The 18,063-nt window shown below is 46.1% G+C and overlaps 1 protein-coding gene across 1 annotated transcript in view; it reads left to right on the plus strand.

The window, feature by feature from the left end:
- The window catches only part of POLA1 (DNA polymerase alpha 1, catalytic subunit), a 1,864,208-nt gene that overhangs the window by 52,926 nt on the left and 1,793,219 nt on the right, over positions 1-18,063 (plus strand). Inside the window, exon 2 of the mRNA XM_078657805.1 lies at positions 2,121-2,245. Coding sequence (XP_078513931.1) covers positions 2,121-2,245 — 125 coding nt within the window. The remainder of the gene's footprint in view (positions 1-2,120; positions 2,246-18,063) is intronic.

Genomic DNA, 18,063 nt, shown 5'->3' on the forward strand with positions numbered 1-18,063 from the left:
TTTCGATTCAACGTTGTAAATGACATTTTGTGCAAACTTAAGGACTACACTGTCGAAGGTGGACCGGGTGAAGTTTTGGACACTAAACAGTGTTTTTCAAGTAGATTTTAAACTTGCTATTGTGAATGATCTAATTCATAAGACCATATTTATTTGTACTTCCAACGTATTTGCGTGAACAAATTGTGCTTCTAGCACACATGACATATGGGAATCTTTGCCACAATAGACAAAATTAAACTACACTACTGGTGGCCTGGAATCTATAGCCCAGTCAGTTCATTTATAGAAAAATGTATATGATATTTCGAAAATGTTTGCTCTCTGATATACATCGGAGTGATGCCACAGGTTCTTTGACTCTGGCATCCATGGGACCATGTGAAAAGTTCGGTTTACATTTGCTTGCCCATGTATTTGGGAACAGATTGTAGGTATCTTATTGTAGTAGTGGATTATTTTCCAAATGGTTGCATTTTTCTATTTTAAAAGCAACTGTCCTTAATAACACGAGCAAGATATTGGGCTAATTGTTTCATGTAGGAGCTCAAATGTGACTGATAATGGTACCCATTTGGTTTTATCTGAAATGTTGACATTCCTAGAACAACCGGTCATCAAACACATGAAGGTAGGTACTTTTCTATAGTCCTTCATCAAATTGTTCCGTGGAGAGAGCGAACGGTATTTTGACGGAAGGTGTTCAGACTGCAGTTGCTTCCAAATTAGATGTTGCTACTTATTTTAAGCCTAATATTGGTAGCTTTAACACCACACCACACCACAACGTACAACAGGGATTTAATCTTTTTTTACTGCTAAGAGGTAGGAGTCCTTTGTCCAGGTTTAATTCTGCTTGTTTGAATGAAAGAGTTGGTCGTCCAGGGAACCTGTAGATTTGGACAGAAACTTGGGTAAGAGTGGTTGACAAGGAGAACACATGCACAAAGTATTAATATTTTAACAGGAATGTTAAAGAAGTTGACAAAGACTGGTGATTGGGAATTAAACAAAAAACGAAAGTTTTGAAAATTGAATCTAAGTTTCATAGTCCAGTCAAAGTGTTTAAGGTATGCAAGTCTGCTTTTCTGTTGGAGGATAAGGATGGTGGAATAAGAATTATGTTGTGAATCTTAATGTTGAGCAAGTACAACTCATGGTGAACAAGGTTGATTAACTTGAAAGTGAGACTGTTCATGACTGGTTTGATTTAGGTCCTTTATCCAGAGACAAAGGATAGAATAGAGGACAATTTTGAAGTTCATGGCTTTAGGTATGTATTGTTGTCAAATGAGGCTAGTCTTTCTCAACCAAAATTAGTGTGCACAGAAATGTGATCTGGATCACTGCCATTTAATGAAGCAAGTTTCCCATTCCAATAAAGTGTGCACAGGAATAGGATCTACACCAATCCATGTAAAGGATTTTTACTTTTTGATATTAAAATGTTTTTAATACTACTTTTCTTAATTTATAAAAGTGAAGATGTTATATATATTACTATTGAAGTATAGTTGTTCAGATAATGTTTAGTTACTGTACGTTTAAATGGAATTCTGCTGTTATAATGTAACTAACTGTATCCAGGCAGTTACATCTGTGGTTTCTTAGAGAGCAGCTGTGGGCCATCTCACCTGGCCTAAACTATTCGTGTTTTCAACCTTTTTTCTTGTTCTATGCTAATAAAGGTATGCCAATTTAGTTGAAGGTTAGGCACACAGTTTACACATTGACCACGTGCGGTTGGTTACCTCACACAGATCTGACATGCGCTGCTTCTTACCTTTGTCACAGATTATATAACCTATGACCTCATCTATGAAAAGTTTTCATCTCACTCCAGACTTTTTGGTGCCCAGTCCCACCTACCCAGCCGCCACCTTTATAATTGCATCTTTCAGAGTCGCCGAAACTACTGTTCAATTTGTTATTGGTGTTAATGTAGGTTAATACAGTGAGCAGGTACATGTGCTGATTATGTCACCAGTTCTCATGGCTACCTAGGTAATTTGACTGGCTTAAACTTGTGCAGAGATTTCCATAAAAAGTTGCTCCGTCAGTGGTACAATTGATTCGGAGTCTCTTTTAACATAACTGTTTGTTTTATTTTCCTCTCTAAGCTGTTTCGGACTCAGGCAGTTTTGCTGCCTCACGTTCCCGACGTGAGAAGACTGATAAAAAAGGACGAAAAGATGCTCTGGAGCGTTTAAAAAAGGCAAAGGCCGGCCACAAAGTGAAATATGAGGTTAGTAGGTGATTGTATTTGTAAGTGTTTATGTTTCGAATGTGTGATTTAAAAAAAAAAAAATTGTCATTGTTTTTCTTGTGATATAAACAGAAGTACGGTATAATGCATAGTGCATGGTGCAACAGCTCCAGGGGAAACGCTGGTTATTACTCAGCAATACATTCATCTAATTCCTCCCCCAGATGAATCGCCCAAAATGATCCAGACCACAACAAACACAAACAACATCACTTGTAGCATAAAAGGCCACTTTATTCATAAGATCAGGCAATTTTCTAATATCAAAATATTAAATCAATGTTTTATATTTTTCTTCGAAACCGTACAATTTTGAACTATAAACCAAAACCTTATATTTAATTTCAACTTTATTCCCTTGTAACTGTTTTGACCAAAACCAACCATAAGCTTCATATTATGAATTCACCCCATATTTCAAACATATTTCAATTTCCTTGTTTTTCCTTCCCCCCCCCCCCCCCCCACACCTCTCATGAAGGACGATCAAGTCCGCTCTAGACATTGACCTCCCCTCATTCCGCCTGTGGACTATAGACTATAGCAAATTGCCTGTCCTATAGTGGCATTGGGACTTATAACACCCTTCTCTTACCTTCTTTAAAAAATTTTTTTTTAGGGTGGGTGGGTGGGCCTCGCAGAAAAACCCTCCTATTCTGCTCACTAAACTGCGCAATTACGGCGCTCACTCCCCGCCTAAACTAACGTCCCTACCTGGCTCGCGCTGCTCCCTGCCTCCTACCCAATCCGCTTTGCTGGCCTGTACCATCCGGGCGAAAATCCTCGGGGGAGACCGCTTAGCGCTCACTTCCCCCGAGGACCCCAGTAGGCAAACCAACAACGAATATAATTGAACAGCCAGGTTAGTCGGATTGTCCTGCCTATGAGGTAATCAAGAAATTACGAAATGGTGTCTAGATATCTCTCGGTCGGCAGGATGCAGCCACACGTCACTATACGGTTTCGGTTTCAAACGTGATTAAGGCCGTTAACTCGCTGATGTATTCATATGAAAATTCGGAAATTGATCTACCCCAAATTACCCCGCAGCCCACAGTTTGAGTTTCACTACATAACCTGGGATTTGTGTTTACTTTTCTTTCTCTGACTGCAAAGGGAAAGGAGTTTTTAATGTGAATAATGTTAAAGGCTTGCTGGAGTGCAGGGAGCCTGAAAGGAAAGTATTTAGGTTGTCGCTTTTTTGCCACAAACAAAATGTAAACTAACGGAAGGAATCCAGCAGTTAGAAAAGCAAAAATTAAACACTTTTTTTGTAATTCTGAAGAGTGCTGGAAACAAGTCTTAATAGGATCAATACAAATCAAGATACTTGGTGATGCACAAATTATGAATATTCACAGAACTTCAATTTGCACACATTTGTGTGTTGTATAGTTTTGATTAAAATTGTATGTGTGCAAAATTAGTGGCCATTTTAGTGGAAAATGTGCTGTCTGCAAATGACCATGCACAACCACATAATGCTTTAGTTACATTAAAAAAAAAAATCACCCCATGTGTCGATTTAAAGGTAGTTGGGTCATGAACGTTTGTCATTCTAAACAGGTTAGGAACCACTGATCTAAAGAATCTATCCACTTCAAAGGCAACTATCTGAGGCTTAATATTGGTTGTCAACAAGTCTCAACTCCTATATCTTGACTGATTCATGCATTCCTTCCTAACGAGATTTCAAAGATATTTCAATTTTTTTTGATGCGGCTCTCGCTCAAGTATTATAGTGCTCTTAATTGACTACAGCAGAAATATTAAGAAACCAAGCATTTAACAATGAACTCGTTGAGGAGAGAAAGAGGGTATTAGTTTATCGAAATATCTTAATTTCACCAAAGATGTTTTCAGAAATCTATCATAGATAGACTAAAACAGCCGACAACGATCCCGCACTTTCGCTTTCCCAGGACGGGAAAGGTCGCGCTGCAGAAGGGACTACGTCTCCTGTCAACCCCTGTGTTTAGTGAGTGATTTTAAGTGCGACGCCGGCTTGTGGCCCTTGTAGCTGCCAACAACCCTGCTCTGCTCGCAATAACACAATCCATCATTGTTATCATAGCAGAAAAGGCCACTTTTATTAAGACCGGTAAATTTCTCTTCATTTATGCAAAACTTAAAAACCATCATTGACATCATCATCACTCCTTTTTACATTATACTTCAGCAAAACCCAAAACATTTTAGCATAAGAATACCCCAGATAGTTCTAACAAAACTTGCAGAAATACACCCCATGACTGCAACGTCCAATCATTTCCGTTCCCCTCCTTTGCTTACTGACCTTTCCCCCCACTCCTGAGGGATGGATAAGCCCGCTCCAGACTATCCAAACCCCCCACAAAACACTACCCAGGAAAACCACAGAGTTTTCATGGCCCCACCCAAGTGGTTGTTGAAAGAGAAAAATCATAAAACCGTTTTATTGCACCATAAACTTTCGTTCCAAAAATTAGCCAGCAAATCCTTCATTCCTAATAGATAATAAGCTTGCCCCAGTTGTGATAAATGAACACCATCCTCTCTGAATAGATGATCTTCAGAACCTGCAATATTGTTGTGTGAAAACTTTAATACCCATAGCTTGGCAAAAAACTTTTATCGCCCAATTGAGCTTCCGTCTGGCCTTTTCCACAGCTGCGTGATTCCTTGCCCTTCTCCAGTGCTTCCTATATATGAACTCTGTCCAGATCAAACATGTGCCCGCCCAATTCTTTAAAACTGCAAGGTCCAACTTCATATGCTTAATAAGAGTCCAGACAAGGGCACTAAATCGTTGTCACCTAAATGTATAATTAACATGTCGGGAAAACCTTGTGCAGAAGACCGCTCGGCTAAAGTGGGAAACAAACCTGCCCATTGCATACCACCTTTACCCTTCCAGAATACTTCATGCCCCTTGCTTGGAAGTCCGAGTGATCAGCCATATATCTGCTGCTCAGCAAAGTTCACTGCCCATTTATTGAAAGTGTCTCACTATCCATGTGTGCATTTTCGTTGACAATGGACCCTTCGGGCAACCTAAACAGAAAAACAAATATTTGGAAGGAAACAAATTAGACAAAAAACAAGATCTCATTTCCTGACATAGCGAGTACAACAGGACTATTTCCACCTCCCAGGCCTCCTTCTATCCTCCCAACCCAACCTGGCAGTCTCAGTAGCCGCCCCAATACGAAAAGAGTGTGTACCAATAATTAAAGGGTCTTTGCCAATTTTAACCAAGGCCTTCCTTAACACAGCTAATAAGTGGGTGCTAGAAATCTTATTCCCTTTGAAGTGACACAAAATTATACCAGGCCTGAAACCAGGAGACTTAGTTAATGACTCCCACTCTATCAAAGGACAACAATCCATGACCCCACTACTGTTTAAGTGGACCCACACGCCTTTGCCTAGCTGGTTTGTTTTCAACATCCTCAACAAAATCCTTAGCTTACTTCCTTGTATTTGAATCTCACAGCTCTGAATGCCAGCCTGATCGTGCAGGCCCAATAATTCAGAAACTCTGAAAGCACCAAGAAATAACCAAATCATGCATAATCTAAAACGAGAAACCTCCCATTCATCATAACAGCAAAATGGTAAGTGTAACAACAACTGTTAGAATAAATCAAGTCACTGGTTCACGTAAGGGCAATGTATGGGTTCGCTCTCTGCTCAAACCTTTCAACATTTTCCTTAACAAAACATCCTCAACCGGATCATGACCCCACCATAATTGGCCATAAAAGGAAATCCCAGCTAATTTCCCCGCATTGGTATTGTGAAGTCCTTGTTAATTAAATAAAACAAACTGTAGAATGAAACGTTTACCATCTAAGCTTCCACAAGAACATTGAAATTTTCCATAACTTAAAAATTCTTTCCAAGCCTCTTGATAGCTTTGTCTGGTGGAGATAGCTATAGATTTCTCAACTAACTCTACGATCCTCAATCCCCCAGCACCCAGGTGCTCTGCGGAATCGGAGTTCTGAAGCTGTCTACCCCTGGCGGCAAACTGCAAAATTTCTGCCAATTGAAGTGAGATAAAGCGCCTGCTATAGATTTGTTGATGCCAGGAATGTGCCTAGCTCTGAAAACAATGTTCAACTTAAGACTCTGCAACATGAAAAGGCGTAACACTATTGGATCTTTTGCTCTTTGTTTATTATTATCTACCACATACATATTCTCAACGTGAAAAAGCACACATCTATCCCGAAATTCTTCCCCGCCCAAAAACAAGCAAAGCAACAATCTGAGGGAATAATTCCAGGAAGGCAATACTGCGCCCTTGTTGAAGCAGATGAGGAGGCCACCTTTCTGCACACCAGCGACCCTCTCAGAACAAACCAAAGCCATGAGCCCCTGACGCATCTGTAAAGAGTTGGATTTGCCAGATTGTGTTGTCCTCAACAAAGAATAAGGAAACTCCATTAAAATCTTCAAGGAACTGTACCCAAATAGAAAGATCTTCCCTGATGGCCTTAGAAATTTTGATCCAGGCGGCGAGCGCTGAAGCGGATGGGGTGGTGGCAAACCCTGACAGAGGAGACTCCCCTCTGGCACAACGGCCGCCTTCAGGGGCTGGCTACTCTAGCGGGATTTGCGGGTTGGGATGCCATTGGCATCTCTAAACTGGGTGATGTTATGACCGGGACGACGCTTAAGTCGTTCCAGGAGTTGAGAGATGAATTTGACATGCCACATACACAGTTTTTTCGATACTTACAATTTCGCCATGCCCTGGCGTCGGATCTGGTGGGTCTGCGGTCCCTCCCTGAGTTTAGCCCACTGGAGGCCCGCGTCTTTATGGGGGAATTGGATACCAAACCAATATCACGCATCTATCAATCTTTGATCATACACTGCTCCTCTGATTTATGCTCCCTTAAGGAGAAATGGGAGGAAGATGTCGGACCGCTGGAGGAGGAAGATTGGAATGAGGCACTAGCGAGTGCTAGAGGTGCGGCCATCTCGATTCGCCTCCGGCTGATCCAATGTAAATACTTTCATAGGGTGTACTACACGCGGCAGAGGCTATGGAGAGCGAGACTCATTGCGTTCCCAGAGTGTACTAGATGTGGGAGCGAGGAGGGTACCTCCTCCATACAGTGTGGAGTTGTGGACGCCTGGACAGATTCTGGTGCGGTGTCTGGAATGGCCTGGATGAGGCATTGGGTTGGGTGTTACCGCGCACGCCGCGCTTGGGTCTGCTGCATGTGCTGGATGGAGTGGGAGGCAATTTGTACAAGAGGCATTTGCTACTACTGGGACTGACGATAGCCAAGCGCGATATAGCTAGGGCCTGGAAGGACCCGCAGCCCCCCTCACTTCTTGCTTGGAAGAGGGGCCTAGACTTCTGTATGGGGATGGAGAAACGCATATTCCTGGCTCGTGGCTGCCCCAGCAAACATTATAAGATATGGAAGAGGTGGGCAGACTACAGGGGTATTTGGTTGGAGCCTCCAGTGGAGCAGGACCCAGAACCGGACATATGAGTGAACTAGCCGACCGACTGAATGTGCGCGAGTGGCTTGAACGATCGATTGTCGTGCGGGGGGGAGGGAGCAGGGTGGGTGCAGTTGTTGGGGGGGGGGGGGCTCAGGGAGTTGAGGGGGGCCCTGTTCACTCTACCTGCTTCCGTTGTTTAGACTACAAAGCAATGACTGATATTGTTACTGTACAAATGTATTGATTCTTGGCAGATTCCTCTGGGTTACAGAGATCTGCGGCTACTCATGTGACCAGTCAATAAAATCTGTTTAGGAAAAAAAAAAGAAATTTTGATCCTGTGGTGGGGAAGGTAAGCCCCGGACATTGCCATCTCCACATTGCCATCTCCAAACGCCTGCAGAAAGTCCTACCTGCCCCTGACCACCCTACAGTAAAAATTTAAATAGCCCAACAAACATGGACAGTGCCTAAGCTCAATCTTTTCTTTATCAATGACCGTCAACAAAAAGGACCTTATCTCTTGGACCTTCTCAGCCGGCAAACAGGCTATCATATCCTGTGTATCCATTTTGATTCCGAGAAAGGCTGGCTTGGTGCTGGGACCTTCTGTCTTTTCTGGGGCCAATGGAACACCCATTCCTTAATCATGTCCTGAAAATTGCACAGTGCCCGTCTACGCTGATCTGAATGGGCGGCTCCAATGAACATAAAGTCATCCAAATAATGACAGACATACGTATGGCCACTCCTCTTAGTAAAGCACCATTGCAGAAAAGTACTAAACCTCTCAAAAAGAGCACAAGACCCGAGCAAACCATTGGAAGAATTTTGTGTACATAGAAGGCCCCTTTAAAAAACACGACCAGAAGCTCTAAATCCGATGTATGTATTGGTAATAATTGAAAAGCTGACTTAATATCGCTCTTTGCCAATTCAGCTCCATTCCCAACCATCCTTATCCATTTCAAAATGTCATCCACTGAGGCATAGAATACATTAGTATCGGAAGGGGAAATGGAATCATTAATGGACTGACCCTCTGGCCAGGATAGATGGTGAATCAAACGAAATTCCACTGCCACTTTCTTGGGTACTAAACCCAAAGGTGATACAATCAAGTTTTCAAGAGGGCTCTGCCAAAATGGACCCGCTATTCTGCCCGCTTGTAACTCCACATCTAATCTATTTTACACAATCTGTGGTGACTCTTTAGCAGATTTAAGCTGGTCAGCCCATCGATTATACCTTGGCCCCTGATAACTAATCTTGAAGCCGTCCCTGAATCCCCAAGAAAGTTTAGAAGCAGCTTCAACCTCCTGGATAATCCCTCAGCCAGGGTTCCAAAACAGACAACCTAATTGGGGTATGAGCCCTTTGGAATAGGCTGAAATGCTGTACCCCTTCTCCTTTGCAATCTCCCCTGTTCCCCAAACCTTTGAGTGGTGAAACATTGTGTGATAGCATGTTTTATCCAGTATTAGGGGTGTCTTTCATAGATTCACATGCTTGAATATTCCCCGTCGTCGAGGTGGGAGTCCCACGGTACATAGAATAGCAGTATCTATGCATATATACATGACAATTATCATAAATACAAATATACATACATATAATGCAGTACAATATATGAAGATTAAAAGTACCATAGAACAGAATAGGCCCATAGAAAGCCTAAGGGAGAATTCACTTTAGTAACATATCAGTCATTATGTATTGGTCCACATTCTAGCTAATCAGGCTGTAGCTCCCTCTAGAACCTTCTCCTCAGAAGCCCAAGTCCTCAGATTTTCTACCGCACGTCGTGTGAAGGGAGTCTCCCTGAGCTCTGCTCAGTTTTTTTCCTTCAAACTAGCTGTTTTTTCTTCTCAGATGTCTTCTTCAAGGACCTCTTTGTTCAGGCCATGTCCATCTTGTGAAAAACTGCGTTTTTTTTCATGAGGATCCTCACAGTAAATGTATTTACTGCCTCTACCCGGACCATGAGGTGAAAAACTGTAAGTACTGCCGTACTTTTCCACCTAAAACTTTAAGGGACAGAGAGGCCCGTCTCCTTCTGTGGCTACAGAAGTTGAAGACTACTGACACGGTGCTCTCGGAGGCTGAGAGTGTCTCTTCTTTCCATTCAAAGACCTCTCAGAAGCATGGGTCGGAGACGGAGATGCCTTCTCCTTTTCTTAAGAAAAGTAGACTTGTGGAAGTCTCTATGGATGTCTCCCCACAGGATTTGCCTCCTATTACGCCTACGGGACCTGGCTCTCTGGCGTCACTGTCCAAAACCATGCCCTCGTCCTCTAAAACGGGCATTGGCTCGTCGACTGGCTCGTCGACGCGTCCGTCGACGAGCTCGTCGATGCGTCCGTCGACGAGCTCGTCGATGCGTCCGTCGACGACATCAACGACGACGAAATCCGTGGATGCTGTCTCCACGTCGATGACGACATGTTCAATGTCATCGAGAACTAAGTCGACGACGTCCACCTCGTCGACGACGACCCATGAGGTGAGACCCATTTCCTCTATATTAAAGATATCGTCGACGGCCGTCAAGTCAACACCGTCGACGAAGAAACCACCGTCGACTCGTCATCGAACGACGCACTCCTCGTCGTCGACCAAGACCAGAGCATCGTCGACGGGCCGCCGTCCGTCGACGGGACCATTATCGTCGACGACAACTCCGTCGACGAGCGCTGCACAGTCGACGACTATTTCGTCGACAGTTGTCGCACCGTCGACGGCCCAATCTTCGTCGACGGGACCACCTTCGTCGACGAGCAAGGCTCTACCCCCGTCGACGGCGAAAAAATCTTCGTCGACGAAGGTAAAATCACATCCGTCTACAGTTCCGGATCCAAAACCTGCATCCTCCGCCACTACGTCAACGGGCTCGTCGACGATCCATCATCCTTTAGCCACGGCTTCCACCTTCACAGTGGTCACTGCGTCCACTTTCAGAAAAGTGCCTCTTATACAGTTGAGTCCTATCAAGAGTGGTTCTACTCTTCCTGAAAAAAAATTTCAGTCTGCGGAGGAGGAGTCCAATGATGATTCAGAGGTGGAGAATAACTTTGGCCAAGCATCTAGCCCATCCGAGCTAAACATCAAGTGCCAAAATTATGATGAAGAGTGTGAGAAGTTGGCCTGATATGTAGTGCTCACTATTCTAGTGATCACTCTGTATCATTCCAAACAACCCTTATTGATGATTGGTTGTAAGTCAACCTTATTAGACCAGCTATCCTAGTAGCGTGGACAAGAGCAGTCTTTAGGCTAAACTCTAGAGGGCGTGTTAAGCCAGCTGTTTTACCATCACATATACCCCTTGAACACCAAGTGAAAGGACACCACACAAGTTGTTATAAAAATAAAGGATATTTATTAATAACAAGTCTATCCTGAACTCTTTATGAGTCAGGGAGCTAAGCACAATACAAAACTCTTACGAAAATACTACAAGTTGCACAATTTACACAAATGCCCAAGGGGCACTAAAAACCATATACTCTAAAAGTGGAATGCGAAATACTAGCAGGTAAGTAACACGATCCAGAGGCTTCAGGACTGCTAGGACTACCTTACTGAACCCTCAGGTTAGGAGCAGGAGGCCTAGGGAACCCGGGTGCAGAGTGGGAACTCTTACGCGGGATGCGGGACAAAGTCTATGGATGCTAGCAGTTCTTAAAGTTACTGTTTCCGGACGAATCCGACTAGGTAGACTAAAAACGAAAAAGGATCTGGTCACTAGGATAGTGAACCTGTGCTGGAGCACCGAAATGCTCGAGTTACCTAGCCCAGGGGCTGCGGCTGCATAGGGTTCAAATGACGTCGGGAATCCTCGTTGTAGTCTATGGAGCCTGAAAGAAGATGTTGCTGGCAGGCGACCAGTGAAGAAGTTCGGTGTGATCCAAGGCTGGATCAGTGAAGGAGACGACCTGAAAGCAGAGGGGACTCAGTTCTTAATCACTAGCCAGTGATTGTGTGGGCACCAGGATGGCACCGGATGAAGTCACCTCGACCAGGTGAGTGGGCGACGCTGGACTCTGCAGTTACACGGGCCAGGAGGCGTTGTCGGCGTCCAGGCTGGAGGTGCGAGCTGTCCCACGCGGGTGTCTGATGTCGGCGATGCTGGATCCAAGATTGGAGCAACAAACCTTGGCAAAGGCAAGCCCACGCGGTGGAGTCAAAATGGCGTCTGGAGTGGACCAGGAGGGTCCAGGATACTTGTTGGACAAGGAGCAAGGGCCAGTCTAGGGGACCTAGACCAGCGGTGAAAACGTCGTGGTACGTCGTCAGGAGGGTCACTAGCCAACGGGCAAGTGACCGGACAACGTGGCAAGCAGCAAAGAAGCAGAAGGGCCCCACGCAGATCTCGTGGATGCTGGAGGGCTGGACTTCGGTGCTGGAGTTGCTTAGGTTGGGGGCCTCTCAAACCCCAGTGCACTTACTCGAGGGTCCCTCGGAGGTCGTGCTGGTTAAGCATCGTGCAGGTCTTGAAGATAGCCAGTCCCACGGGTCTCGTCACACCCACGAATCTCAGCTGGGCTGATGATGCAGGTAGAGGTCAGAGATGGCGGGAAAACCGGGTCTCGTCGAGCTGGTCAGTCTTGATCCGGAGGATGGACGTGCAGCAAACCGCAAGCGCTTAGATGGTGCCTGCTGGTGCAGGGTGGCTACTCCTTAGCCACAAGGGAGAGTCTTCAGAGAGTGACAAGAGTTCCTTTCGTGGAAAGTAGTTCAAGTTTCAAGATGATCTAATTTGGGAAGGGGGCCTGCTCCTACCTTTATCCAAAGAAAAGGGGCTGGCACGCGACTAGGTCCTGCCCATGGGTGGGACCAGGAGGGGGGTGGTTACACCCCTCTCCTTTGTCCAGTCTCTCCCCAGCTCAGGGGCTGGGGTGCCCCTGGAACTGGTTTGAGCCGGCATATGCACAGTGAGCACCGGGGTGCCACTGGCAGTCACCTTCCTTTCAGCCCTGCCTACCTGGGATACACAAAATCCTGTCTGGGATGGTGCTAGCACCGCCCCTGACAGGAAACCCTTTGTCCAGGCCTACATTGCTGGAAGGACTCCCAGTAGCAGGAGGGCAGACTTGTCTCGGTGGCAGCATCCATTTTGTGGAGCTGAGGCTGTGTGACTTTAACCGGGGTTCACAGTTACATACATGTCGTGTCCCTCTAGAAGGGTGGAATGCTAACCCCGTCGCCAGAATTGGCGAGGGGTTAGTATTCCAATTCGTATGACACCTTACTCGACATGTTTTGATAATGCTATGCCAAAGTTAGCATTTAACCGCGAGGATTATAATGCACTTAAGAGTATATGGTATAGCGTTATCGTGGAACAGCTATTAGGACTTGGTTCCGCAACCTGCAAACGGGCTCAGCTCATGCCAGAGCACCATCTCACATAATTCCAAGCACTCTGCCTTCAGGACTGATAAGGCCTTCCATAGGAGTGACTGATAGTAATATATGTGTCCATTTTAGGTTTAGATATAGGGAACTGTATCTAAAGCAAAGGGTGATTACACCACCTTGCCCCAGCTGGCGTGCAGCCAGTTGTGTCTGTTTAGATGGCCAGCCAGGGGTGGCATAATACATGCTTCAGCCCCTGGTAGGCCCTGGGTACACCTATGCCCTGGATACCTAAGGTATTCTTTACAGGGACTGATAAGGTGGCCCAGTACCAATTGGTAAATGCACCTAAGGTACATGGTTGTCAATTTAGAGAGAGAACAGCTAGGCTGTGGGTCTGATTAGCAGGCCCACAGCCAGGGAAAGTCGTAAATCAGTGAAGCAAAAAGCAAAAAATCTGGGGTGGCCATGGGATTGCAGACCCCGCTCTCCTACAAAGAGGAGGAAGAGAATGTCGAAGATGGGACAGATCTATTTCCAGTGGACGCTTCAGAGACACCTATGGCTGAACAAATGACACAGATACCACTATCTTTGGTAATGAATCTGCAACACATGCTGGACGATTATAATCGCAGATTCCCACCGTCTAGGCCTGTTTCTCCAGTGCCGCAACCTCCTCCACAGCCTCAAATACCTGCACCAGTTAAACCCAAGTCACCAGTGCGTACCCAGCAGGATACGGATAATGAGGATCACGACACGGATCACAATGATGATGATGACAACTGCCTTCAAGAGTGGGACGATTACAGGGCTCATACACCTTCGACCCCACCAACGTCGCCTTTAGCTTCGCCTCCTGTGGACATTGGCAGCTTCCATAACTTGATGGTCCGCGCTGCGAAGAGGTTTCACCTCTCTTTGGAAGTCCAACAAACTGATTGTTTTCTATACGATTTCAAGGACTTACCTCAACGACAAGCCCACACTATTCCGATCATCAACCATATATGGGAGGAAGGTCTCAAATTGATGGAGCGACCAAATTCGATCCCTGCTGTCCTCCCAAGACTGGATAAAAAGTATAAAGCGCCACCGAATTCTCCGGCGTGCCTAGTGTCACAGCCTAAGGCGGATTCCGTCATTACTCAGGCAGCTCAAGAGGTCTCGCAATCCTGCCACACCTCTCACATCTTCCCCTGATCAGGAAGGACGCAAGCTGGACTCCATAGGGAAAAAGTTTACCACCATGGCAGCCACGACTGTAAGGGCGGCTAATTCCTTGGCTATTCTTGGTCGGTATGACCGCCAAATGTGGTCCGAAATTGCAACGCTCATTCCACAATTTCCGGATGCCATCCGTGCAGAAGCACAAGCCATCATTCAGGAGGGAGAGAGGATCTCTTCAGAGATCATTGACTCCTCTCTTGATATCTCCTCTACGGGATTCAGACAATTGGCCGGGGCTGCAGTCTTGAGGCATCAGGGCTGGTTAAAATCTACAGCGTTTCGCCCGGAGGTTCAGGCTAAAGTACTCGATCTACCATATGACGGTGAGTCGCTCTTCGACAAACATGTCGACGATGCCCTCGAATCAATCAAAAAAGATACAGATACGGCCAAGGCTTTGGCAACCCTCCAGTTTAAAAAACGGCCATTTCGAGGAGCACGTGGTAGTGGCGGCAATTTTTCCACTTTTCGTGGATCAAACCAATACCGCTCTTACAATGACAACCGTCAAAGGAATACTTAACAGTCCCAAAATTGACAGGCCTCCTCCAGACCATACCAGAGGAAAACCACATACAGAGGTGGTTCAAATGCAAAGAAACAGTGACAGTCCCAACGTCAACCTTCCACCGACTGTAAAAATTGGAGGACGAATCTCCAACTACATCTTGAATTGGTCAAACATCACCTCCGATCAATGGGTCCTGGATGTGATTTCCAAAGGACATACCCTGTAATTTCCTCCCAATCGCCCTCCTTCTGGTCCCTCCCCTCCCCATTTCGAGGAACTATTGGCTCAAGTCAAATTAATGATCAGAAAAGGTTCTATCGAGGTAGTACCACAACACCAGCGAGGGTAGGGTTTTTACTCCTGCTTCTTTTTAGTCAAGAAAAAGTCGGGAGAGTGGCGCCCCATTTTGGACTTAGGGGCCCTAAACAAATTCATCACTTCGAAAACTTTTCAAATGCTGACCTTGCTCCAAATTTTGAATTATCTCAATCCCGGAGAATTCTTCTCCACGATCGACCTCCAGGACGCATACTTTCACGTGCCGATTCACCCCAGGCACAGGAAGTACCTCGGTTTTACAGTCTGACACCTGCACTTTCAATTCAGAGTTCTGCCGTTTGGCCTACGCTCAGCACCGAGGGTCTTTACCAAGATCATGACCCCGGTAGCTGCTTTTCTGCGCCTGCAAGGCATTCAGTTTTATCCGTACCTGGACGACTGTCTTATAAAGGCCCCGACCCTCCAGCTGGCAAATCAGCACACTCAGGTTTGCCTTTCTCTGTTTCAAAACTTGGGCCTTTCCATCAATTGCCAGAAGTCACACTTTCACCCGTCTCAGCGACGAGATTTTCTAGGAGCCTCGCTAGATTCTCGGCTAGCAAAAGTTTTTGTCTCCCAGGAAAGACAGGACCGCATGCTCAAGATGGTACAATTCCTTCAGTCAAAGCTGTACGTTTCAGTCCGGATGTTGAAATCATTCCTGGGCATGGCTTCCTCGTGCATACAGTTGATCCCCAACTGCAGGCTACATATGAGGGTCGTACAAGAGGAACTAGACAAGCAGTGGAAGCAGATTTCAGGGTCGGTCAACGACAGAATCCTTCTCACGTCCCGCATTCAGGTGGCACTGGAATGGTGGTCTCACCCTCCGAACATATCCATAGGTCGGTCTTTTCAAGACGCGACTCTGACTCTGACGCTTACAACCAATGCGTCCCTAGAGGGTTGGGGAGCGCACCTCGAAGGAATGTCGGTAAAGTGAAAGTGGACTACAATCCAGCGCACTTGGCATATAAACCGCTTAGAGATTCTTGCGATCTTCCTTGCCCTGGAATCATTCCAAAGGTTAGTGCACGGCCAATCTCTGCTGGTGAGAACAGACAACACCACCAGCATGCACTATCTCAACAAGCAGGGCGGCACGAGGTCCTTTCTGCTTTCCCGACAAGCACAGGAGATATGGGACTGGGCGATTAATCACCAAGTTAATCTTACAGCCATTCATGTACCGGGTGTTTCCAATGTTCTGGCGGACTCACTCAGCAGATCTCTCTCGGACAATCACGAGTGGGAACTCAACCAGCCAACTCTCGAATTCATTTTCCGCCAGTGGGGCAGCTGCAGATGGATCTCTTTGCGACTGCTGCGAACAGGAAATGCCAGCGCTTTGCAAGTCGTCATCCCCACAGAGAGTCGAGCGGAAATGCATTTTCGATCAACTGGTCGAACTAATTCATCTATGCTTTCCCTCCGCTTCCTCTGATTCCGCGCCTGTTGCACAGGATGAGGCTTCAACCCTGTCATGTCATCCTGATCGCACCCAAGTGGTCGCGGCGCCCATGGTTCTCGGACCTTCTTTTGTTTTCCCAGAACAAGCCCATATGGCTTCATCCTCTGCCTCACCTCATCACGATGAAGCAAGGGCAGATTTGCCACCCAGATCCGGCATACCTCCAGCTCCATGCCTGGAACCTGAACACAATGAGAGGAGTTGGCCTAACGGCTAGGGTGCTTGACCTCGGACCTGGGGATCTGGGTTCGAGTCTCGGTAAGGACGCCATAAAATCTTCTGTGATTCTGGGCAAATCACTTAATCTCCCCGTGCCTAAAATGAATGTGTGTCCTCATGTAACGTAACTGGTGATGATATGTAAAGCGCTCTGATACCTGATTCGGATCGGGTCTAGTTCGCGCTATATAAAACTCTGCAAAAAAAAAATTTGCACGTCTAACCATCGACGCAGATTGCAGGGAAGTGTTGCCGCGCGCTCGTGCTCCATCCACCATTAAAACCTATCAGTTGAAGTGGAAGCGTTTGTGTTTGGTGCCACACTAAAGCCTTGGATCCAATGACCGCCAAACCGGAACAGATCCTGCCTTTTTCCTTATCCCTTGCAAAGTCAGGCCTTTCTCACTCCACTCTTAAGGGGTTTCTGGCAGCGCTTTCCCGCTTCGTCATGATTGCTCCACATCACTGTATTCCTCTAGAGTCATCCAACAGTTTTTCAAAGGCCTCTTCCGGATGTTTCCGCCCATTCGTCTTTCTCCACCGGCTTGGCGCCTAAATCTGGTTTTGGCTCAACTCCTCCTACCTCCTTTCGAGCCCATCCACTCCGCAAGCTTAAAATTCCTCACGTGGAAAGTTGCTCTGCTGCTCGCCTTGACATCCTCTAGGCGTGTTAGTGACATCCAGGCATTCACAATTCAGCCTCCTTTTCTCCAGTTCTCCAATGAAGCGGTTACGCTCCGTACCAACCCTAAATTTATCCCAAAGGTTTCAAGTGACTTTCATCTCAATGAACCGGTCATTCTAAAAACTTTCTTCCCTGATCCACAAACTCCTGCTGAACGCTCTTTGCATTCATTGGATGTGAAACGCTGTCTTAAGTTTTACATTCAGCATACTTCACCATTCAGGAAATCAGACCAACTATTCGTGGACTATGGCCCGATATGCAAAGGACAACCTGTTACCAAACAGACTATTACTAGGTGAATTTCTTCTACCATTACTTTTTGTCATCAACGGGCTGGCAAGCCCCTTCCTGCTCCAGTGCGAGCTCATTCAACTAGAGCTGTGTCGACTTCTACTGCCCTCTTTGCGGGGGTACCTCTACGACACATTTGCAGAGCTGCTACGTGGTCGAGCAGCCATACTTTTACGGAGCACTATTGTCTACAATCCACTGACGCCGCAGACGCGGCTGTGGGACAAGCGGTGCTACGGAATCTTTTCCAATAAGGTGAG

The sequence above is a fragment of the Lissotriton helveticus genome, chromosome 8 (genome assembly GCF_964261635.1).
Source record: "Lissotriton helveticus chromosome 8, aLisHel1.1, whole genome shotgun sequence".
NCBI classification, from domain to species: Eukaryota; Metazoa; Chordata; class Amphibia; order Caudata; family Salamandridae; genus Lissotriton; species Lissotriton helveticus.